The sequence below is a fragment of the Fundulus heteroclitus genome, chromosome 18 (genome assembly GCF_011125445.2).
Source record: "Fundulus heteroclitus isolate FHET01 chromosome 18, MU-UCD_Fhet_4.1, whole genome shotgun sequence".
Classification (NCBI taxonomy): Eukaryota; Metazoa; Chordata; class Actinopteri; order Cyprinodontiformes; family Fundulidae; genus Fundulus; species Fundulus heteroclitus.
Genome location: NC_046378.1, coordinates 3,567,346 through 3,593,762, shown reverse-complemented (window position 1 = coordinate 3,593,762; position 26,417 = coordinate 3,567,346). Strand labels below are relative to the sequence as shown.

At 39.4% G+C, this 26,417-nt stretch overlaps 1 protein-coding gene across 6 annotated transcripts in view; it reads right to left on the bottom strand.

Annotated features, from left to right (window-relative positions):
• Window positions 1-170: 170 nt before the first annotated feature.
• The window catches only part of LOC105926762 (chloride channel protein 2), a 178,177-nt gene continuing 151,930 nt past the window's right edge, over window positions 171-26,417 (bottom strand). For 5 of the 6 annotated variants that reach the window (XM_036149739.1, XM_036149740.1, XM_021316865.2 and 2 more), the window contains 4 exons: window positions 17,179-17,217; window positions 15,098-15,202; window positions 6,491-6,577; window positions 171-3,397 (listed from right to left, as the gene is read on the bottom strand). In XM_036149739.1, the coding sequence (XP_036005632.1) occupies window positions 3,203-3,397; window positions 6,491-6,577; window positions 15,098-15,202; window positions 17,179-17,217 (426 nt within the window). In that variant the 3' untranslated portion in view covers window positions 171-3,202. The remainder of the gene's footprint in view (window positions 3,398-6,490; window positions 6,578-15,097; window positions 15,203-17,178; window positions 17,218-26,417) is intronic. The other variant, XM_036149738.1, reaches the window with a different exon arrangement.

Below are 26,417 nucleotides of genomic sequence, written 5' to 3'. Positions count from 1 at the left end.
GCAGCGCTGTGTTGTGTCTGTCTCCATGGGGAATAGGAGAGAAAAACAAAAGCGTCCGTTCAGGTGCGTTCCAGCTGTCGCTGAAGGGGAATAAGAGGCGACAGAGGACAGGAGCGCAGCTGCAGAATGACTGAAACGCGCAGACAGAAAGCACTCTCCAACACCAACACTTGTTTGTTAAAATCAGATTTATTCATTGTGATGTACAAAAAAAACAATGTTTCAATTTTCCATCTGAAAAATAGCTCTGGAGTTTTGTTCCCTGCTCGCTCTGGTTTGGACCACATGGCTTGCTGTAATGTACAGTCCGTAAAGGAGTGGATGAAGGATCTGGGCTCATCCAAGCCGCTCTGACTGGAGGAGAGGAGGGAAGAGAGAATGATGAAACTGACTCGGAGTCAGCGTGTAGGGAGGCTTGGATGAGAGCATCAGCTACAGTCCACGCAGCAGCTTCACCACACAGTCTTTCAGAGAAGGTTTCCAAAAAGCCAAACTGAGGCATCCAGAGTGCAAGTGAATGTTGTGGTGTGGATTTTAATCTCCGGAGGCTTCTGGGAAACCTTGCTCTACAGTCAAAGACCTTACCATGCTACTTCTTCTTGTATACATAAATCTTTTTACTCTTTTCAGATTTCTTTACAAAAATAAGGTTATCTTGCATTCATGTCATCAATTACAACCGAACTAGAAAATGAGATGAACTACTGTTATTGCACAAATCAATTACCCACAAGCAGATCCATCAATAAAAAGAAAATGTACAACTTCTACTGTGATTAATGCGGGCTGATAAAGAGCCGGCGACCTCGCGCCGCCACAGATGAGCCGAGACGTCAGCGGCGAGGTGAAAAGACACGGCGGAACAATGAAAACCGAGGAAGACGCGCAAACAAATGAACAGAACCAAATGAGTGGAGCGCTTTCAGCTCTGCTCCCCGCGGGGTGAGCAGACACCGCGGTTGCTATAGTGACAGCCGCACACTGCCGTGAAACATCATCAAGCCACTTACATATTTGGGGACGAGCGTGAGAAGTGCCTGGTCTACATGCGTGTGAGGAGAAAAGCAGCTCTGCGCTGTTTAGTCCCGCTGATAAAGAGAAGGAGGCACTTGTGGAACGAGCGAGTTCCTTCCTTCAAAGTTAACTTCATTATTCTGGTTCTTCTGTTTGCCATCAGGCACGCGCCACAGGCCATCGCCCTGTTAGTGTATTCGCACTTCACAAATGAATCTGAACCGTAGAAATGTTTCAGACAGCATGTTAAATATAAAAAAATAGCATTTAAATCATTAGAAAATGACGAGAGATAAATATAAAAGATGAAAAATCTCTTCAGAAACAAGAGACAACAAGTACGATCGATTAAGACATTAAATCATGATCTCATAACAGGATTGATATTAAATATATTAATCTGTAAGTTTCTGAACCCCCAAAGACCCCATGCCCTATTCAGAATCAGGTAATGACTAAAAGTTACTGGATAAGAGGGAGATGCTGCAAAATGGCAGAAAATACAGGCACAGGATGGCAAATCTATGACATCATTCATCCGTCCCCTAGTCTCTGTTGCTTTTGGTACATTCAATTTATAAATGCCTCATGCTGTCTGTCATGCAAAGCCATGCGTTGTCACCGCAAATGCTTTCGATTCTGCAGAACCTAACAAGGAAAGATGCCAAAATCTATATAAATGCACTTAAGCCTATAAAAGTCATTGAGAGGCTGGGAGTGTTTTTAAATGTAATAAAATGGCAGCACAAATTGTTGCCTGGGACTAAAACATTTGCAAATGGGACTGGAAAAGAGGGAGGAGCTGGGAGAAATGAACAGAGGGAACATGGAAGCCTGGAGCAATATGGAGGGCATGAATTATTAACTATGAAGTATTTAATGTTTTCCGTTATGTCAGGGATCAGAAAACATGGCACAGTTACACATTCATGCCTCAGGGTCCTGGTTAACAATAATCTAGTAATAATGCAGCAGGTAAACTCTAGTTACTGTGTCCGACTGAACGAATGAAAATGCTCCCCGCTGGTCATATATATTTTTTTAGTTGTCACTAAATATCGTATCAGTGTATCATCTTGTACCGTTATATAAGTATACAAGTGTAGTTTGTGTTGTTTCTCTGATATGATGTAATATCAGCTCATGCAGCGGTTAACTTCAGATTGACGAGCATCCAGAGCAGCTTGGTAGGTAACGTCTTCATTCTTCCAAACATTCATTTGCTCCCCGCCTTTCCTCCTTCCTCCCCTCTTCATCTTCCCGGACCCTCGGCGAATCTCTGACTGAGAGTCAGATTTAATTTGCAGAGAATGTCCACTGTGGGAGCTTGAGGACAGAGCTACAGTAGAAAAGGAGTGTACATTATGGTGCCGACAGGTTCGCTGTACTCGGCCTAACCGTTAGGACCCGCAGTGAAGGGATGACCACTTCAGCATCTGTCCCCTTATCAGTTGAATACTTGGTACTGAGACAAACTGTAGAGATTCTTTCAGACCACCTGATTTGTCAGGACTAGACTTCGTCACAGAAAAAACACAGACTAAAATTTGTTTTAAAGGCAGTAAAAAAATCCTATAAGATAGAGTCATCTGCTACGCTTCTCTTCATGCGCACTCACATTTTCCGCTTTCATACATTCACACTTCCAGATCAAGCACACATTACAGTATTCTTCCTCGTCGTCACTGGGGAAATTCAGAGGTCAAGTGGAAGACTTGCTCAAAAGATTTTGCAGCTCCAAACCTTGATTCCAACTTTAAACATACACAAACAGGAAAAAAGTCTACCAAAAAAATCCCTTTAAAAAAAACAAAAAAAACACACAGTCCCAGCTTTGGAGATGATGGACATGTTCTACTGTGGGACCCCAAGGGTAAATGGAGAGCCAGGGACAGTTGTGTGTTTAGCTCTTCCAGTGGAGTGTCTGGCTGGGTCATTGCAAGGCCCCTGGAGGAAGCACTAGTAAAGGTAGGTAGAGAAGCAGAGGAGGTGGTGCTGGAGGAGGTAGAGTGGCAGAAAAAGGAGAGAGGGGTGAAGGCCGGCGTAGCAGAACTTTCTACAATTAAATAATGATCTGTAGCCCTGAGGAGTTTTGCATGTTTGTGGCTTTGGAGATTAAAGACCTCCATGCATCCTCCACCTCCTCCTCCCCCACCTGCACCTCTTGCTTTTTGTCCCCAGCGTCCCCTCACTGAGACTTCTCATCGGACTCTGAGGTGACCTGGTCCCCTGGCAGCGACACGCTCCTGTGGCGGTCCCACAGCTTGTGGAGCTCAGTTGCCTCGTTCTCGCTGCTGCTGGTGCCGCTATCCCTGAAGCTGGCCAGAGGCGGACGCACCTTCACGCCTTTCACCGTCACCGAGCCCTCGATGGCTTTGCGGAGCTACAAAGACAAAGACATGACGTTTAGAAAAGAAAGGTACCAAAAACAAAGCTGTTAATGAATTTTTGGCTAAGAGATAAAACTAAGATTTGCTAGCTGCACTGTAGGGGAAGAAGAAGAAGAAATCAGTTTAAAATGTATGACAATTGCTTTTTATGCATTGATCTACAAAGACTTGTGGACTGAGACTGAAGACAATTTGATATGATGCAGACTTTAGTGGCCACACAGATGTGCAAAATGTCTGAACTACAATGAATGTATCGAGATGCTTGCCTCTGTCAGTCTGTCCCTGGGTAGCCATGGCTACAATGTAGCTTATCAGGGTGTGAGTGCGTGAGTGAATGCAGGGTTCTCACCAGTGCATTTGTGCGTAATGGACCGCTGAACGCTGAAATTAGACCGTTACGCTCCTTAAAAATTAGTGCAACGGTCAGCACAACATGGATGTTTGAGAGCAACATAGAAAAGTAAATAAAGATCTTGAATGTGCATCAGCGCAGCTATAAACCTTCCAGACAACATTAAAGCTAGTGCTAGCTGTTATTAACCTGATGAACAGCCCCCTTTGAGCTGCACCATGCAACACTCCGATGCTGCGAATGCATCCAGAGAAGTAGCGAAATGACACACTCCAATAGTGCTGGAGATGGTGAGTGATTGACAGGAACAGGCACCTGACTCTGAATCTGTTCGGCATTTTGCTAATAAGTACGATTTAAAGGCAAAGATGGAAGGTAGGGTTTGAAAAGTTCTTGAAATTTGGATTTAGGGGGAGCAGTGTGACTTTCATCTTAACTGTGGAAAAGTAGACTGGAAATGTACCCAGTCCAGTCCATGTGTAGGGCTCTATGGTTTTGTGGATGAAATTGCAGTATTTATTAATAATTCAAAACATTTATGGCAAATGGTAAATGGACTGAACTTGTACAGTGCTTTTCCAGTCATACTGACCACTCAAAGTGCTTCACACTATAGCCACATTCACCCAATCGCACGCACTAACGCACACACATTCAGACAGCAAAAAAAAAAAGTCTGTCCTATAACTAACAAAACAAACAAAAAAACTCCAAGCTTACCATAACGTTTGGGGCAGAGCAATACCCTAGGATTTTTCATGAATCCACACAACATTTTTATAACATTCAACTAAATCAGTAAAAGCGCGGCATGAGTTTATTGAGTTTATTGAAGATTTTGATGCTCTATTTGCAGGATAAGACATTTATATAGAACAATAGAAAACTGGAATTCATATTAGGAACAGCGCTGCAAACACGGTGCTGCCAGAACACGAGAGCTAAATACAAAATCATGTATTTTAATGGAAATGTCTGTGACAGAGAAAATAAAAATGAACACTGGTCCTGTTCATTAAGCAAGTGTGCATAAGGTTGTTTGCAGGTTTCTTGGAGACATTTTTCATGTTGTGTTCAGCTCTGAAGTAGGAAGATGTCCTTTTTAAAGGTGAACTATGTGGAATTCTTTGCTTTGGACAAAGAATGGTTTTGTTCTTTGAATGAAGGGTAAATAGTTTGAAATACCTTATAAAGGCACTTAATGTTCTGCTGAACCACATAGCTCAGGCATATGTATGAAAGTTGAATAACAGCTGTTAAATGTGAGCTTCTATGGCAATTTGTTGAACTGAAAAGTGGAATTTGGCAATAAATAAAATAGTTTTTATAGGATCCTACATGATCTGGAAATTGTGTCCCTCAATGCATTCTGGCAGGAGGACCATGGATGGTTTAGGGAAAGCTTACTCTATGTATAACTAAGTGTCCATTTTTGGCATAAAGCCGAGCAAGCTGTTCCCGGTTAGACTCTACTCAGGCACCCTGCCGTGGCCAGTAACTATTTCTGCTGTGAGTACAGAATCCCAAGGCATCAGGAAGAGTGTGTCTGGTGTGTGAACGTCTAGGTTTCATCTTTGTTTTTAGTAGCTGATGTGGTTCTGTAGGCATCATGGAGCCACAACCTTCAGCTTTCAGCAGCAGTTCACAGCCAAATATGAGGGGGGTGGGATAAGAGTCAGCTCTTATTCCATCTTAAGAGTAATGCAGAAATAAATGGAAAGATGCATTACTGAGATTTAATTCATTTACAAAATTTCCCACCAAACTTACTAAATACTGTTTCTATTGGCCAATTTAGTTTAGTTAACTATATAAACTGCCCAGCTATTTCAGCTTCCATCTTAAGCTTCCCATTTATTCACCACAATAAAAGATCTGAGATCTTTTTTATTATAGCCTACTAATTATCAATGACAGATCGCAATCATTATTTTATCCAATTGTTTTTTTTTCAGTTTTTAACAGATTTTTATTCAAAACAGATAGAGATTATTTCCCAAAGATTCACCAACTTTTTCAGTTGAAAGCTGGAAAGCATGTTATTGTTTTTTTCTGCATTTTTTAATGTACTGGCTTTAGAGTCACATAACCTATTCAGTCTCCTCAACAGGAGTGTGAGGACCCTTAAAGAAAGCTTAACTGCTCCGACAGCTCAAGCAAAGTTTGACAGGTTTGAGGCTAAACTAATTATTTGGTGACTGTAAAAACAACAGTCTGTCTGGTGAAGGTGGGAAACAATGCACTATATAAAAAATGCAACAAAGCTTCCTGTGATTATTCTTCAGTGTATGTATTATATTGGCTGTGATGCAACCGGGAGGTCTATAGTGGAGGACAGCCTTTTTCTGCTTTGGACATTTTGTCTGATCATGGAACAAAGCACAGAAAACCTTAAATGTCACAGAAAATGGTGACTGCACTTAGCAACAACCCTCTCTCCACTTCCTGGCCAATTCAAAAAGACAGCGGTTTTGAGCCGTTTGGGAGGCAGGAGGTATGGAAGGAGAGGGACGTGAGCAGAGAACAGACGGAGACAAAAGATAAGAGACAGTAATTTGGAGGAGCCTTATGTCTGTCACAGTAAATCACAGGCGGAGGAACGAGGAATCACTAAAGATGACTGAAAGGTCTGTTTAAATGGATGCACAGTGAGTTTTAAAAACAAACGTGCTGCCAGCGCTAATGCAACAATTATATATGAAATGCCTCAGGACCAGGAGAGAACGCTTACCTCCTTGAGTGAAACCACCCCGATGAGACGTCCGATGCTGGTGACATAGGCGTGGTCAAGACCCAGCAGGGAGAAAATGGTGTGAGTCTACAGAGAGAGCGAGACATGGTGTTAATCTTTACAGCCAACCAGAGACAGCACTGTCAGGGGTTCAGGCCTGAAACGGAGCTCATTTAGGGAAATGCACCACTGACTTTAATTATCCAACACTTCATTCATGAGACACTCACTGAACATGCTCTGCTAAATTGGATGCACAGACTTTGGACAACCCCGGGCCACATTTCTAAGAACATTCATGCTTTGAGAAGGGATAAAAAAAAAATAAAAACACTATCCCTGAATTGCTAATTAGCTAAAGCTAATTAACTCTGCAGTCGCAAAATTGGATCCTTTTAAACTGCTCATAAAAAAAAGCTTTTGTCATCTTAGCTATGGAACGATAATGAACCAAATCTTGTAGCAAAGCATCTTTATCAGAGCAATAGGTAACACAAGGGGGCTCACAAAGAACTGAGGTTTAACAGCCGCGTTGGCTCTGGATCTGTGGGTGGAGATGCCAAATAGCTAGGTGAGAAAACTGGAAGGCGAAGCTGAACAGGAGAACCAACACTGAAAGGTTCAGTCCTGTGGTTCATTATCAGTCTGCCTCAAAACATTCCGTATAATCACATACAGGGAAATTCAGCTGCTGGAAGGCTTATACCAGCACATCTTTCTTATTTGATAGTTAGAGCTGACCAAAAAAAGTCATGATGTACAGTTTATGCACTGCTAGTCAGTTAGCTGAAGGAAAGCTCCTGCATATTTCCTTTGCTTGTAAGGCAAATGCGGCTGTTTTGAGGTATTTCCTGGAAAAGTCACCAATCAGTCCTAGTGAGGTTATGCTGTTTGTTAAGCTATTGTAGGGTCCCACTTGTACAATCATTAGCCATCAATGGCAAACTTGTCTGTTGTGAAAGAATTGCGAGAAGACCTCTAGTCATAAGCCTAAGTCAGTGGTCCGTGGCTGTTCAGTGTGACAGAGGCGCTAAGCCATCGATTTAGCTCACTTTAAAGCCAGTCTGAGACAAATATCAAGTAGTGTCGATTTTTCAGTGAAAATGCTAGAGTGTGACAGCTGCAGAAGTCTAATTATTGTCTTCTTCTGCCAAGCAATGGGCCCCTCCACATCTTTTCTTCAACCTTCCCCTCTTTTCAGCAACCAACTGTAATGAAAGTATAATCTGAACTTTCTGATGCAATTCTCCTGCAGCAACAGATCGTGCAGTCCAGCATATTCTACTCTGCAGTGGGACAGTAGCATGCACAGTGTGACACAATCAAGTACTGTACGAATTTTTAAAAAGGCAGAGTGGGCTTTAAGCAACTGACTGCAGACTCACCGACAGAGCAGATAGCCCATCTAATTAACCAGCTGTTATCGGCTGTTTATGTCCCCAGTGGCACTCTATACGAACAGCCTTAAAATGGGATATCTTGAAACATAAGCACTTGAAATTTTCTGAGAAATTAACACTATTTTGTTTATGCATGAGACTAATTATCAACACAATAAATAAATACCCAAGATGGCAATATTAAACCTGTAATCATGTTATATGATTTAAGCACTAGCACAATAACTTCTTGATAGATCAATAAGATCATGTAATAAATTATCTTATTGCAGAAGCACAGTGAAACCGCTGTAACTTTGCTGAATGTATTCATACTATGAGAACACCATTTTTTGTCTAATGGAAACTATAAATCACAAGAATATGAACTGAGAACTTTTCCATTATGTTGAACCCAGACAGAGATCCCTAATGGAGTCAACCTTACATAAAAAGCTACTAAGCCTTTCTGTTTTAGCCGGCTTTTCGTCTAAATCGCTGTTATGTTATGGGGCCACTGTGAGATGAGCAGACTGTTGCCTTCAGACAAGTGGGTCTAATAGCGGCAGGTACTCTCAAATGGCACTTACATAAGGTTAGCAACAAGCTGGTGGACTTGTTTCAGAAACACGAGGAGAAAGCTCTATTACCAACACGTCCATATTGTTCCCATCCAGCTAAATGACTCATTTGTAGTCTTAGGGGTTGATTAATGTCGCTGTTGCTTGACCCTAAACAGATATGAAATAATTTTTTAAACATTCAGCTTACACTTCCTGAAGTGCTGTCTATTCACTCTGCTCTTACTAAAAAACATGCAGCAATATCACAGCAGGAAGGGGAATTTCGACTGCTTCTAAAAGTCTTCATAAATATACTGAATGAGGTTAAATGATGATGTCCTTGGAAGGCTTTTACACACAGAAAAAAAGATCAATTCTGTATTATCAGGTAGTCAGCTAAATTAATATCTAGAACTGAACCAGGATTTAGCCCGCTGTAGAACCCTGACATATACCAACCCTGCCAGTACAATGACACCACCCGACCAGACCTTTGTTGTAGGCAGTGGGTGTAATAGTCTCTGACCCCCACTTGAATCCTTTATCCAACCAATGTCTTTACTCAATATTTACCACTAACCTTTCATATTTTAACAATGCCACAGACAGTTTTGCAGATAATTTGAGTTTAAACAGTTCTGTTAGTGCTTTTTTTTGTCTGGCTGACACTAATCAACAATTTGATCTTTCTGAACAGTAACATCTTCACCAGATCCAAACAATGTGTTCTTTAACACTGCTCTTATAGGGGCAAAGCTGCTCACTGCATAAATGTGGAAAATCTGCTGCCAAAGTGGTTTAATCACTGGAGTAGTATTCTAACGAGACACTTAACAAATCTGCTTATCCCTTTTCTTCTTAGCCTATGTTTGTTACTCTGTAATTGTGAAGTTGGGTATTAAATGGTTGAACTTTAAGATGTTCACTGAAGATGCCTACCTTTAATCTGTATTTAATTCACAGCCCAAAAAGCAAAAACAGAAATAGAGATAGATTTATTTTCATTAAGATCATTTGTGTCACTAAATGCTAATACCATACTATTGTAGAGTCATACTCAAAGGTTTTGGCAGACATCTTCCCTACGTTATATTGCAAAGAAGCAATGAACATTTAAGTAGTTTGTTATTTGTTAATCAAGAGAAGAACAACAAAATGGTGCAAAAATGCCATAGGACAACAACTACAAATCTGCTACTAATATTCCTTAGTGTTGCTTTTTTTTAACTTAAAGGACTTTTCTCAGCAACGTTTGAATAATTCTCTGTTATTACTACAAATACAACAGGAATGTTCAGCGTAATAGCAGAGTTTAGAAACATGTTGTGAATATCACCAGCGCTCTGGAAGGCAACATACTGTTTGTTTACATTAGAATGTGCAGAGTACCCCCCCCCCCCCGCCCCCCCATCGTATTTATACCTGGTGGGAAACAAGGCTTTACATGTCCCCCCGCCAGGCCAAGTATAATTAGTTTATTTATTTTAAATACTTCTTTTAAATACATCAGTAACAGTGATACTAAACACGGTATATAGTAGGGTTGTCAAAACAATCAATGTTTCAAAAATAATTTATACTAAAAAAATAATTATTTAAAGATACTGCTTTAAATAATGTATAATATAAACTGCCCCATTCACATCTGCCAAAACTGTCCCGCATCACCTCTTTATTTTAAATGAAACTACTGCCAGGCTTTGTCAGTTTTCTGGGGAAAACCCTGCATGCATCAACAAAGAAATAAACAATTTAAATGATTATTCAACTCTGAACGCAAGACACCAAAACAGCAGTAAAAAAGATACACTATCTCAAATAATGATCAAAAAGATTAAAACCACATGACAAACAAAGCTGTTTCGCTGGGAGCAGGCCGCTCAGTAAGCTCAATGTTTACCGTTTTGTAGCTCATACTCCCCTTCCTGTGTCCAGACCAACAATAACAGCATCCTCTTAATCACTTCCAGTCTGTCTACAACAAACCCTTTTGACATCCTTGCTTTAGTTCTCTTTTTAGCAGAAAGCCATTTTACTGCTGTGGCAAAAGGTGAGCTCTATTCTTTACAGTACGTTGCTTTTCTGCTGTGAACAAAAGCAATTAGATCATATAATTTTTTTTTAATTTACAGTCTATAGACTGTAATGTTGTGGTATATTTACTCAATGTTGTCATACTATGAGAATCATGGCAATCTGTTGAATTGTGCCCGCTGAAAACTGAGCAATTGTTCTCAATCGGAAAAGATCTGGAATAGTTTCTGGCCCACAGGTCCAAAGTGTCCCTTTTTTAACATCTTCATTTCAGTTTCATGCTGAACATGCTGATCATTCCTAAATTGTGCCTAGATTGTTGGACAAAGTTGAACAACATTCTAACTCCACTCTTCATCATAACCAGCAGAAATCCTTTGAGTAATATTTTGAGTCCATGTATTCAGGACCATGCACACGGACATGATTCATACGAGAGAGTAGAGGCACTACACCAGATTTAGCCAGTGGCTGATTTCCAGCTGTAGTCCTTGAGGCAGCCACATATAGACTGTATCATGTTCTTCACTGTTGATACATGACTCGCAGAAATATTCACCCTTTTCTCTTCACACAAAGGATTTTCATGATGTGCCAAATACTGAGAGAAGGATGTGTCAGAGGAAATAACTTTGCACCAGTATTCTGCTGTCCACCCTTCTCCTGCCTGCAGAATTGAGTTACTTCTTAAAGATTTTTAGAATGAAATGGATCCTTTCTGACTCTCCCAGTTGTTGTCCAAAAGTCTTTGCTACTCTGTAAGTGCAGATGTACTTCCTGCTGATGGTGAGGATACCCTGCACTGGTTACAGCCCTTGTTTCATTAGGAGATAATTCTTGTGCCTGCTGGATAATCTTAGACTTCCCGAAGCCTCCTTTTCACTGAAATTTAACGTCTCACCATGAAGTTAATGCAGGGGCAATATCTTTGAAAGCAGTTTGTTTTTCCCATATGTGGCTATTATAAATGATAATTAAATGCTTTCCTTTGAAGGGAACCATTGCTAACACAAGAAGTCAATGAATTCTAGCACATTTGCCCAACTTTTACAGCAATCAATCGGCTAATTGGATGGATCAGATTACTTCAGATAAACTCTTTCACAGATTTACCAGTTCTGATGATATAAGTATAGAAAATACTTTTGACAAGGGACTAATTGATATACATTTATTTACTCAGCACAATAAATTAGTAACTATGTAACATCTCAGCACAAAACAACTGCTGCCACAAAGTTTGCAAAACCCAACTGTTGTGTCAGTGCTAGCATGTTCTGCAAATACTATCAAAAGGTAAAAAAAAATATTTCGGCTATGTTTGAAATTGTTGCCTGATTATAGTATTTACTATCATGGCTACTTGTTTACCTACTGGGGATCAACAAAGTTTTCTTTGACTCTGTCTGTAGTGGTGATTTCACATTGGAGTAGGGTGGATTAGTGCAGCTAGAGTAAAAGTAAAAAGACTTAATGTCCAACCACTTTTCTGCTGGATCAAATGGCTTTCATTACTGAGGCAAGCTGCACTTTTGTTTTAGATCCAAGGGAGACTTTCTCCATATGGGTTGTATGAAATTGATCCCATAGTGCAAAGAACATAAAGGCTTTGCCAAGAATTGTTGAGTGTTTTTAGGCCACAGAAAGCTGTAATGTAGTTTTTCAAATAGATATCCCTGAGGAGATTTACTGAAGACAGCAGCATCAGTTCTAATTGAGGTCCATTGATTGAGGATACAGAACAGGTTTTTTTTCACAATGAACTGATCAGCAGCACAGTAATTATAAGCAACTAAAGATCTCAATGGTCAAAACCTGTGTTTATATGTATTCCAAAATCCTTCGGGACCCAGATGTCAAAAGAATACCTACCACCTATCACTGATGAACAAATGAGTCGATTATCAGAAAATCTGCCTTCATCTTTTCATGTATATTAAATATTAACACAAAACATTTATTCTTACTGTTTTTGTGCTTTGTTCATCTATTTAAGTGTAAATTTAAGTTTCTATCAGTGAGAAAATATTTTAGAGAATCATCTGATTTTCCACTATTCTGTACCTATATAGATATTTTCTTACCCATCAAAAGTATTCATTCATACTCCATAAATCTTTCCGTGTCACGTTAGAACCACAAACTTTACCATCTTAATGGGATTATATGTGATGGAGCAACACAAAGTAGCACATAGTTTTGAGGTGAAAGGAAATTATGCAAGATAGAAAAAATTAAAACCTGGAAAAGGTGTGGGTTTTAAGCTCCCTTAATCTTACCCCCAAAAGGAGAAAAATAAATCCAGTTCAGAAGTCAGCTAACTAATAACTCAACACCACATTACTGCTGAAAAATCTGGGGTCATTTAGACATAGTTTAGAATTTATTCAGAAATACAGTCTGAACATTGTCAATGTGATGCACCAGTCTATAATGGGGTGGCCGGCACAGTCACCGCATCTCGACTCTATTGAGCTGTTGTAAACAACAATAAAGCTAAAGATAGATGGGAGGTAGAGAGTTTAACACACAAACGCAGCTGGTTTGGAGAGCAGCAGTAGGTAGCTGAGCTAGTGGCAGTGTTTAATATACTGAGGGAGATTGTGCGTGATATTGGCTTTTTGCAACATGCAGTGAAAAGAGAGAAGCGAGATGGATTGGTGCAGGTCCCCTCTCCCTTAAATGTTTAAAGAGTATTCATACAGAGCCCCAAAGACTTTACAGAGCCAAGGTAGCATTATAAATGAGGGACATTAGGTGCTGCTACAGCCGCTGGCAAGCCAAAGCAGCTCTGTGCATGTATGCTTGGTAGGAAGTTTTTCGACCCATAGCTGTGTTTGTGTGGCTGTAGCCGGGTGGTGGGCGTCCTCCAGGGAGCAGAAATGTGTAGCAGGGGGAAAAAAAAAGTTAAATCAGGAGAAGGAGTGAAGCTCCATTTTTCACTCAGCAGGAACAGACTTTAACTGTGACTGTCCTTTTCCATTGTTTGTAAGATGCTAAATGTTACCAATACAGTATTCCTAGTGAGGTCTGGATGCAGCCCTGCTGTAGTTTACTTTCACCCTGCAGCAGAGGAATGAAGGGGGAATAAATAACATTAGGTGTCACACAAACATTAGCTCAGTCTGTGGGAAAAAAGCTAAAAACTTTGCAATGAACTTTCATTTACTTTTTTGCTCCCAAGTATGGAAGCCCCAACAGGCAAATGATTATTGATTTTTGTTTTTACAAAACCCCATATTCTAAATTAGACCATGTTTCCTTTTCTCACAGCGTTAGAAATTAACTGTAAGTAAAAAGAAAGTTCTAGATAAAAATATTGCTAAGCTTTTTTTGTGTTTGTCTCCACTGAACATTTTCCCCCTGAAGGGCAAACAAACCGTCTTTCTGTTCCCAGCTCTAATACTGACTGGCTTGTACACAAAGCCTTTTAGGATTCTTTTCAGGTGCTCTTTGAATCTGAGTCGCTTTTCCCCGCGCGTGAAAGATGAAAGCTGAAAACCTCTCCCAGTGGTGTGTCTTCCTTTAAGAAACAGTTTTAAACAACCGACACTCTGATCATACAAAGACTGATACTGAGCTTCTGAGAGTCTTTGACTACTTTCAAATACATTCTGTTGAGTAAGAATATCTGGTTATAGTTTGGATGTATTAAAAATTGTTATAGCCATTTTGGTTGCTGGTGCATTTCACCTAAACAATGTTGAAATCATGACTTTGCATTCTCTTTTTAAAACATGGGGATATTTTTGCTCATGCCAGCCTTTGCTGCATGAAGTTGATACAAAACAAACTTACAAGTAGTTTACCAGCACTGTAGGTGATAGTATAAAACAAATTGGCACATTTCTATGCTGCACAGTGCTATAGATTCTTCTACTTACTTGAACTGTGGATCTCTGCAGCTCCTCCAGAGTTGCCACAGATTATCAGACTAATGCTATTCTTGTCAGGCCTGTAATTTTTAGGGGAATGGCCATATGTTTGTAGGTTCTTCCCATTTTCAGATGATGGACTAAACTCAGTGAGATGTCTAATGCTTGGGAAATGGTTTATAACTTAACTCCACTTGAAACTAATCCACAACTTTCTCTCTGACCTGTTTGATGTGTTCCTTAGTCTACATGATGCTGACCATCTTCTTGTTCTCTAATGTTCACTAAAAAATCTTTGAGGCCTTCACAGAACAATTGGATTTATGCTAAGATTCAATTACACACAGAAGAGTACTACTAATTAGGTGACTTCTGAAAGCAGTTATACTTTATATTTGTACAGGATTTTATTTAGGGTTGTCAGAGTAAAGGGGTCTTTATACAAATGCCCACCACTCTTTTCAGATTTGTATTTGTAAAATATTTAGAAAACTATGTATTCTCTTCCTTCCACTTCACAACGATGTGCTACTTTGCGTTGGTTTAACATAAAACCTCAATAGAATGCACTGACATTTGTAATATGACAATATAAAAAAAAAGTTCAAGGGGTGTGAATACTATAACACCGAAAGGCTCTGTGCAGCTTACAGTGGCGGTTGGTTCATGCCTCTAAACAGTGGGAAATGCGCCCAGCAGAAAGGATGCACATTTATGCACAAAGAGGGTAAACAGCAGCTGCAGCTCCAATCAGACCTTATGCAGGGAAGTGCGCTCCACCAGCTGGAAAGGGGCAGGGTCAATCTTGCAGGTGCTGAAGTTGACTTGCTCATCAAGCTGTCTCTCCTCCCACTCTGTGATCTGGAAATCACACAGATTTGGAGGATCACTGATGATCAGCAAAAATGAAATAAAATTAAAAAAATAACAGAAAAACAATAAAAACAGAGAAGTGTTTTGCAATAGTAAAGGAGCTTGGGACATTCAGTATAGTCTTTACTAAGGTAAAATTTAGTGAGCTAAGATACAATTACCTGGCATTACAGGTGCTAAATATTATTTCGAGTAAAAACAGCTAAGCCTCCCATTTAGAGCCAGACTTTATTGGCTGAACATCTTTGTGGCTGTGACAGTGAAGCATAAATGTGTTCAGAATATGACATGTAGCAGATGAAGTCTTTATGACTAATATCAGTCTTTGATCAGATGACAAAAGCATCAAACTTTCCAAACCACAATTTGACACACCACATCCATTTAGTGGTACAGATGCAGCGCTGAATGACTATAAATCAAAGGCAGGCTACACTGAAATGCTGCTCAGCACCAGAGGCAAACAAAGGGAGACAAAGACAGTAGCAGTGACATGGCAGATTTATGAAAGGTGAACGATATGTGACTGAGCAAAGGGGGAAAAAAAGTGTGAGGAATGTGTGTCTGACAGAGAGGAAATGAGAGGTGCTGTTGATGGATGAATTATGAATGATGTCATATCCAAAAATATAAGACTGCAGGGTAATTGACCCATTCGGGCACATTGAAAAACTCGGAGGGCCAAGGTTTGTTGGACTGTGAAGTCATCAAGTGCAAGCTGAGATTTCACTAGAACAATATAAGCTTGGAAGTGTGGTAAGATTCAATCAAAATGTATAGCTCCTTGTATTGAAACATGAAAGAAATCCCTCTGTGCGACATCAGCATCAACCATTACCTCCAAAATAAGCAGAGTAACAGTCTGTAAAACATGATCCCAAATACTATTGTACCATTTCAAGATAACTTTTTTAAATCTACATGTGTGGTTGTTTGGGAAAGTTGCTAACGGGCTGGCTGACAGAGCTTTGTTACTGCAGCATTGGTACATGTATTTAAATATAGATATAAATTATGTGGCAGATATTCCGGTACCCGGTAGAAAAAAATGGTGAAAGTCCAAATATGATTGATTTGCAACTAGGGCTGCAGCTATCAATTATTTCAGTAATTTATTAATCTATCAATTATTTTTTCAATTAATCTGAAAAGAGATGGAAGTGGAGGAGAAAGAGAGACATGAACCAGTGGGGACAGATTGAGGAGGTCAGAATAGCTCCTAACAGCCTGGCAAGAAGGAGCAGAAGATGTTAGAACTAGCTGATTGAATAAAGAACTAAGAATAGCCTTATTTGTCTCATGATGAAAAAAATACTCTGTTATAGCAGTGTTGGTTAAGTGATGGGGATTAAACACAGGCATGTATTAATAAAGGACATATTTCAGCAAATGCATCTGCTATAACACAACATGTGTCAGCATTGTGTAAATTATTTTGCAGCAGACAAATGTTTGATGTAGAGAGGGTGGAGGGCTGTTGTGTTGGGTGGGGAGCACCTTTATGTGCCTTTGTTTTCAGTACAGCTCTGACTACAGGTAGTTAGATTGTCTAAACGTTATACTCAAGAAACAGCAGCACTACTCAAACAATTACTCAAGAAATTATTTTAAAGGCTACCCAAGCATGCCTACTAACTATACATAGCTTCAGATTTAATACTTAGAAATGAGATAATTAGACAAAAATCTAAGGTCATGTGCACATTTTTTTTACAGGGAGTGGAATGGGACAGGATCCCCCCCCCCCTTTTTACTCTGTCCCAGGATCGGGACGGGACAATATTTTTTTTCTGTGGGAGTGGGAGGGTGCATAGCTTAGCTCTCAACCCCTTAACTCAGATTATCTTAAAGACATCATCAGAGCCCTCTTTGTAAGCGCCATGAAAATGTATATGTACATGTATTTGTTCCTGATGATCGAGTACTCCTATTGGTTGGGAAGTTTGACCCTCTGTGTGTCTTACCTCTCTAAGTGTCATGTCGTCTTCCACATCTCCATCATCCTGTTGAGAAGCAACAAGAGAGAAATCAGTAAATATTAGTCAGTGTGTTTTTAATGTTTTAGCTTTACACAGTCCCACGAAGGAGCGCACAGAGAACAAAATAATAAAATACAAAAATACACCATGTCAACAAATGGTAGACAGACAGCTCCATTTTCTGTCTGGGTTATTATTATAAACGTTGCTAATTTTCAGTCATACCCTTTAGGCTACAGCTGCACACAGAAGACAAAGACACATGCAAGGCATGAAACATGTTATACTCCATCACTGCCTTGTGACAAATGGACAGAAATGGGATGAGACTAAAGGAACAACTAGAATACATTTAGAAGCGTGTGGGATGTGATGTAGGAGCTGTCACAGCGGATGATTATAAAGAGAGGTCCAGGCCCAGTTTCAACAGAAAGCCTGGTATCTTTGTTTGACAACCAGGAATTGAACCAACAACCACAAGCTTTGCAACCAGCCACATTAAAACCTGCAGAAGTTGGCGAGGAGACCATTACTGTAACGGTATATTGATGGCTCTGTCTAAACAGATTTAGACATATTGGCATACTAAGTAAAGATGTATAAACATTGAATAATTCAAACTTTATTGCAGCAGCATACTCTCACACTGAAGTTAAAATCCAACCATTAATTTCATTATATTGATTCCGTGGAGAAAAGGTAGCATTTCACAAGTTTGGAGCACACAGAGTCATCCCTCTTTGGATTTTCTCTGTAGATCAGAAGGATCTTTTGTCTTCAGTTTTCTTCACCTTGCTCCAAAGGCTTTCAATAGTATTTAGGTTAAAAGACTGACATTTTTTATTTGGTATGAGAGTTCCTGATGTCAGCCCCACCAACAAGGTTCCCAGGACTTTGAAAGAGAAGGAGGCCCAAAGCATAATTTTTCTCCATAATACATAACAGTGGGCTTGAGGCTCTTTTCCACGTATTCATCCTCCTAACCTGAGGGTTTGCTGTAGAAAAGCCCAGTCTTAGTGTCCTCTGAGCAAAGCGCGTGGTTTCCGTTGAATCCCAAATAGAGTTAAGCAAATTCCATATTTGTGTTTGCGATGAAGTTGGTTTTTTAAAATCACTTCCAAACAACATAATAAATAAATGTGTAATTACTATTATGAGGACTTGGTGACCACATGCTTTGCTGCAAGTTTTCTTTTTTACCTCCTTTACCATCCTGCTCACCTGCTATGTGGTCATAAGATACCAGAAATATGAGTCCTGTTCCACTGCGTCACTGTGCGCCCAGGTTGTGAAATAAAATATAATATAAACATGCACTTGAATGCGGCCGTTTACATTAACAGGACGGAATGAAGAAGAACAAATGTGTGCCAGAGCAATAGAGAGATGGAGGGTGGCCCACGGCATGATGGGAGCTCAGAGCTTATTCAACCTTATTGGTGCTCTGGCTGACCGGTCACTAACCCTAGCAACTGTTGCCTACTGTAGCATAATGCAAGCAGAGGCCAGATGTGCCTGGAGTTTATAATACTAAACAACCAAGCTCTCAAAACACCTGCAAGCATTTCAACTGAGCCGTCTCTATGATAACACTGTTTGACGCACAACACAAGGACACCTCGGCGATGCATGCCATTGTTCCAGGGGTAAAACGTTCTCTAGGATGGGCAAATATGGGGTAACAGTCTTTGTCCTTGACACGTGTCACACTGTTTACAGGAGGTTTTCGTGTTTTCCAGAGAAACACACAGAGGTGAGTCTGGGAATGCAAAACAGGAATTTTTGGAAATATTAGCAGCCGTATTATGAGAAAGTGTAGATTATAAAATATGTAGAAGATACGCATAACTTCAACGAGCACATTTTGCAATAAAACGAAAATCACTTTCTCAAAAAATTCAAGGTTTTTCTCTGTTATCTCCGTTTGTGCCCTAACGACTTGTTCCTGGTTTTCCCGTAGCGCATCACAAATGTCTATCCATGTCTGGGTTTGCGTGTGTGGTAGAAATGATGTTGAGAATCCACAATGTCTTGCAAAATTACTAATACCTCTTGAAATTTTCCACAAACCTCAAAGTTTTATGGAATTTAATGTAAAAACCAAAATAGTGCCTAATTATAAAGTTGTACATAAACACTACCTGTTTTTCAAAGTTAACAGTTTACAAAGTTTACTACTTGACTTGAACCAACAGAATAAAGCCATTGATAAAGTAGTAGCCGTAGAAAAGTTCAAGTACAACACAAACTGCTGCTAACAGAAACACTGCAGTGACCTAAATACAACCTATGTATAAGTATACCCTTTGTTTGGGGATTACAACACTAAACTCTACTTGACCATAAATCCCCCCATGGTTGCTAGCCTGCTACTGATCTTTACGTGAGATCTAAATTTCTTTATCCTTTTTTCCTTCAGCAAATGCCCCAAGAAGTTATTTCGTAAATAATTTCACAAATGTTCTTTTGCTGTACAATTCTCTCCTTTATTGTTGTTGTTCTCCGATTCCTCTGTTTTCGTCTGTATGTTTGAGTGACACTCCTGCCTGCGCATCTAAGCTGCCGGTGGTGTGACTTTGATAAATTCCTCTGATTGGCTTTGGGAGCAGAGAGGCTTATGCACAATTTATTCAAACATGCCAAAACTGTTCCAAATGTGTTTTTCACCTCAAAAGAGAAGCAGGTCAAATAAAAGTGCTGATTTCCATTGTGGGACTCCTTCTGCACATGTAAAAGCCTTTGGTAATAAGATTTCCCCTGTGTTTTATCAACATGTATCATTGTGCACAGCATAAATCAATAAAGTAAAAGTAAAATCGATAAAAGCCAGAAATCATGACTCATCGCTTTTTAAAAAACTTGTAGAATGACTTATTCACTCCACTGCCTTGCTATGGTGATACAAAAAAAAAACAAAAACAGGGCTGCAGAAAGTTACATTGTTAATTGGTCACAGCTGCAGCTTGTGAGAAAGTCCCTGGGCTCACTGTGTGCAGAGTAGCAGCAAGTGAAAGTTTTGTAAGCTCCATTACGCACTGGGATTATTCAACCACCACAGGTGTGACAGAGACATGCTGTATCTTGTTTAAAAAGTCAGACTTTAAAAATAGTTTTAAAAATACTGACCCTGGGGTCAGTTGGCGAAGCATCTTTCTGAGAGAGTCAGCAATGTGTGATAGACAGTTAAATGGCATTTCGTGTGTTAAAAATGCTGTAAAACCAAAAGTATTTGTGAAAAAAAAATTAGGGACTTTCTGATAAACATTACAACCACCTCTTTCGAGGTATTTAGGAAAGAAAAAAAACGTGACCGCTTTTAAAGACTGATAAAATAGGTGTGGCTCAGCTAGTACTGATAATGGGGAAGGTGGGTTTAAAAAGTTAAGTAACCAGCTACAGTCCCAAGAAAACCAAACGTATAAAAACATACGTCCACAGTCATCTGTCCGGTGCCACTTGCCATTGAAACATATGAACATAACTCCAAATAAACCCCAAATGGAAGAATACGAAAAAAAAAAAAGTTAGACACATTCTGCCAGAACGTAAATTACCTTTTACGTTATTGACAATTTGCCAATGGTTAGAACAAGCCTTTCTTTCCACATTGAAATGCTTCTCTGTATCTACGTTTGACTGTGCTTGTTTTTATTTTCATGATCCATAACATTTCTAAAAAAAAAAAAAAAAAAACATTCTGTATGCTTCAAATTCTGAGGATCAGATCTTTAAATGACTGTCGACAAGATCAGTGAAACCTTGTGTCATTGGGGCCATGAGACCAAGTATTGTCTCCACTGCACTGTGTGGTGGGGTGGGGGTGGGGTTAGTACACTATGCATTCATTTTCTCCAGATACGTTCACCCTTCCAGCTTGTTTATCTTGTTTAACTAAAGTTACACACAAATGCAATGACCAGTTATAACATAACCAGAATAAATCATGTTTCCTATCTCTAATGTCCTGCTTCACTCTGTCACTATCCAGTCCTCACGTCCTCAAAGAAACATAATGCTGCTCTGTATGGAGAAACAAACATAGGTTTTTCAGAGTTCAGCCTTAAATAAAAGATTTTTACCTTTTAGTCCCCCCACAAATCCTTTAGCCCAACCTAGACCAAGCTTGCATAAACAGCTCATTTGCCTCGACATGAAACACCGTCTAACTACCAAACTTTATGCAATAACCAATTTGTAGAAAGCAAACTCTCACTTTCCCGATCTGTAAACTTCCACTTTGTACACATTTGCATTCTAATTAGGCCAAATGTGATGTTATAAACAGCTGCTGTAATCAGTTTCAGCAAGCCAAAACCATCAATTTTGATGTCTATGCTGACAGAACAAAAATCAATGGCAGCAGAGTTGTAAAGTAGAGCAAGAAAGAAGCTTGAACTCCCTTTTCAAACTGCATTTATAATGGAATGTCCCAAAGTCCGTACAGCTGGATGCCAAAACACGGAGACGTATGTAATCAGGCTCGGCAGTTGGAGGCTCCAGATGTCGTGGGGACTTTGCTCATTATCTCTCTGCTTCAGGGATAATTGTCAGATTCTGGAGATATTTTTCATTATAATGTTGGATAAACATGTTAAACCAGTTGTGGAATCCCACATTCTCCATTTTGATAAGCTTCTGTAGATTCTATGATTTTAGTCATTGGTAATAATTGTGTGTTTGGCCCACTGGTTTGATTTATTTTACAGACACGTTGCAGCCATTTTTACCTTACAAAAGTATATATAAACTCACTCCAGTACTATATATCTTCTGAAGCATTTTATTTTGGGGTATGAGAGGAATGGAAGCTAATTACAAATGCCCTTGGCAATTTCAGATTTAATGAATGAGAAAAGTTTGAAACTCATGTGTTTTTCCTTTCACTTTATGATTGTGTAACACTTTGCTCGCCAATTAAATCAAACTTTGAACGGATGCTTTTCCCCAAAGCACTGCATGCTGTGCTTATCTGTCAAACGGAAGCAAAGCATCTTATTTTTGTGACGATCAAAGACTTTATAGACATCTAGTGCTGTTTTAAACATTCGCTATCCCTTTCTGGTCTTAGTTTTCTCTTTCGGAACAGATTCTAAAGCAACAGAGTAAATGGCTAAACAACTACTGAAACTTTAATTCAGGCAGGAAGAGCAGAGAGGTAAAGACAGCGTGTTTTAGTGCATTAATGCTTCACTTCAACAAAAGACTAAAAATATTTATGAATAATTCCCATAAACTCAACAAACGTTGGATGTAGAAAGAGATGAGTTGTCAGCAAAAACTAAACTAAAATAAAAAGGGATAAAGGAAGTAAGAGTGGGAGAAGAATAATCAGAGAAAACAGCAAGGGGGGGAAACATCAATCTTTGCAACAGGCTCCTGATGTCATTTGCCCTGCATCAATATTTCACAGACACAATAGAACAATGCAGGGCGGGGAGGACTGTGGGCCCAATGACAGAGCAACAAAACAGGAGGAGGGTCTTGAAAAAGTCGTCAAGTATGACACAGATGTGCGACGGAGGAACACAAATCACAGAGAGGCAGAACAACCGAGAACAGGGCTGCTGCAGCGATGCAAAACCTGAATCAATTTCTTTAAGAATTAAACAATATGGGAAGGTCCAACATGCTCCTTAGTCTACTAAACATAAAAGGATTCCTTAGTGTAAATCCTGCTCCATCTGTCTAAGCATGGCTTGGGCAATAAGCTTCACAGGGGGACCCTTCAATCATTGATTAAATCATAACTGGCGGTGGCAGATGAGGAAGATTGACTGCTGTCCATCAATTAATAATAAACACTATAAACAAAAACTGACAGACTTGAAAATCTGATGTGATGTACAACTGCTGTGTGTAAATTTGCCTCCCGTGGTCAAAGCATTGACTAAATTAGCTAGAAAATGTAATATAGTTGTAACATTTCAAATATTAGACAATGATTTGCAGTTTTTTTAAACAAAACCCAAAACTGCACCCAGGCTTGGCTGTGCTGGTTGGGCGGAGAGCCAAGGAACTTGGTTTTTGTAGATGCAGGTTTTTTAATGTTTTGTAGCACCAGTGGTCTTTATTTACAGCTATCAGCAGAGAGAAAAGCTCGACATGCAGCAAAGGTCAAGAACTGAACCAGAGCAGTATCAGCTTCTGTATCTGGGGAGTCTGATCTACCACTATGTGTATTGCCCAAGGCTGCACTTTTAGGGAAACATGAACCTGTCACCAAGACAAGTTAGGTCTGAGAGCATTGTGACCATGCTGTAGATAAACAGACCATGGTACAGGTGCAGAATAGTTACTTTGAGAAATATAAACCAGCCGGTATTAAAAGCATAGAAGCTTCTGTGAGGGGTTCACATTGATGAAGGTCTTCAAAATTCGGCATGATCCAACTTCCTTCTAAAATGTTGTATAGATCATATAGAGCATATCAGGGTTTTAATTATGTAAAAAGTTCTCTAAGCAATGTCAGATTTTGTTTGTTCAGGGTAGTTTTAGGGTTTGTAAAACTGTATCTAGGTTATCATAAGGTGTAATCATCCCAAAATCATTTAGATACACTGTATAACCGGGCTTTAAGATGCTACTTTAATGTTACCGCGCAACATTACATGTTACATTTTGATGTGAACTTGTTTAGCTTAAAACCATCTTAGTGCTGTGCTCTGTTATGCCATTAAAATGTGACGAACTACAACTCCCAGCAGGCAACACAGTTGCTCCACTGTACTGGAAAAAAATTCAGCTGAACTCTGCGTGGTGGGCCCGTGAGCGTGCACTTTGCCAGACCAAAGTTGCCACATCACCTTTCCCTCTGTTGTGGTGATAACGAGGAGGTCTAGACTTTAATTTAACTCTGAGTAGAAGACTGCGGAAATCCCGCGTCCTATAGGAATCAACATAGCATTGTGCCTTTTTGCTGCCTTTTTGCCGGCTACAGCCACCCAGACGAGTTGACGGGTGTCTGGGCAGCTGAAATCTAGCGCGTTCACCTGCCCAGACACGCCAGTGAAAACCGTCCCCCCTCTTCAAAAAGACTGGCCGAAAGGGACACTTAGCTGTGCATCAACAATATTCCCGTGGGAAGCAACCAAAATAAAGAGAGCTCTCTTTTTTTTTTTTACACACTTAAAAAGCGATCTTTGTGCCTGGGCAGAATCTTAATAGAAGTAGAGTTTAATGCATGAGTACTCCAAAGGGAGTCTGTTGAAATTTGGTGAATATTTGTAATGTGTCATTGAAGTTATGTTATAATCTGCTATTTTGCTTTGTTTTGGTCTTGTGAGAAAGAGCTGTGCTGATCGGTAGATTCTATTGGCTGTTAGCCGCTTCCTTGTTTTAACCCACGATGCACATGCGCGGTAGGTACTTCCGTTAATATTGTAAATAAACACAAAAGGCTTTATTTACTAACAAATTGAGCAAAAACAAAGCATAAAACACCAAAATAAGTAATATGTCAGGATGACGAGATAATATTTCATAAAAACTTTGTATGGAACCAGAGTGAGCTACTGACATAAACAAAAAAAGTCAAATAACGTGGCTGTGCACCTTTAAGCTTCAGGCCTAGATTGGGTCCGCCATTACACTACCTCAAAGCTATTAGCCAAAATCCTTTTCAATGCTGTTTACATCCCAAATGCTGCTATTTGATGCTGATTGCTCAATGTGTAGTTAAGCAGGACTCAATCAACTGAAATTAATTACAGATTGCTACCTCTACAATTAATCCATTTTACTGACCTTTATTTTCATTTGTTTTCTATTATTGTGTTTTATTTAGTAATGGTTTTGTTATTATGTTTAATAAGTATTGTTATTAAACATAATAATAATAATTGCTGTAAGAGGGAATTATTGGTTTAATAAATTCTAACAAGCTAATCATGGTTGTCTGATTATTTTTAACTCAGTGATCGAATGGTCTCTAAGAGCACTGAATCATTTGTCTTTTGAGTTCACCAAATATACTTAGACATTTTCATTTGCTTATGGTTAACGACTAATGATTAATAACTTCAATTGCAATTGTAATTTAAGGTTATTAACGTTCACTAGGGCAAGCCTAACTCAGTTCTACAACTGGTTAGACACCCATCTCCCAGGTTAAATAAGGTTGATAATTGTTAATTAATAAGCCAATTGCTAGTAATAATCATTAAAGGCTGATAGCCTTTGATCACAACCATTTTAATTTTTTTTGTTGTAGCTACCCTTTGATTTGAATAACATATTACAAATTATAATTGGCAGTTATAATTGTTAATAAAATACATAATCAAACTGGTAAAACTGCACAACCCCTATTAGGGTTGAACAGTGGCTATTGCAGTTGAATTTTCCTATTGGTTCAAACGGTAAATACTGTCATCATCATAGCCTTGGTCCCACTCAGGAGTGGGAATCAGGAGTGGGATTCACAGGCATTGGGAGCATTGATTGATAGCATTTGTTACTGTTTTGAACATTAGTTTGTTAGGATCATTATCTAACAATGAAACCTGAAAACCAAGGAAAACATGCCATTGTAAATGCAGCCACACAACTGATGCAAAATCATTCCTTGGGTAACTAGAATGGACTGATCTGACAAACTGAAACAGCCGGCAAGCTCCTTTAAGGTGTGTGTGACTTCTACTGTGTGGCCATATACAGCATTAAAGAAACAAATAGCAAAATTCATTGCTGAGAAAATAGTATTATGGAGAAGAACTGGATATGGTACTGGTGCTAACCAGCTTGATAGAATAAGTGCATGATTGAAGCACACAAACTTGTCAGTGGCTTTCGTTTCCTGTGCACAAAACTGATCAGCGTCATTTATTAGCAGCATACTTTGGTTTTACACACACAGCCTGAAGCGATGCATGAGTAATGACATGACATCCCTGTGCTGTAGAATGATTAACATTTTGTACACTTCAATAATTGGGCTGATGGAGCCCTTTCAGCACTTCAAATACAAATCAATAATGCTTCTAACAGAGCCACACTAACACAACATGAACTGAAACTGACAGAAAAAGGATGTGAGCTTTTATTCTGATGAAGTCATCTTCAAAGGGAAAGTTTCTTTTAAATGTAGCTGGCCGATCTAGAGAATGAGCTGAACGTTTCCAACCACTGTTAGTTTAAAGAAATCAGCGCTTTTGATGCTCGAAATGGACAAACTGGTACAGAATATAACATTAACAATAAGACGGAGGGCAGCTTAACCTTGTACA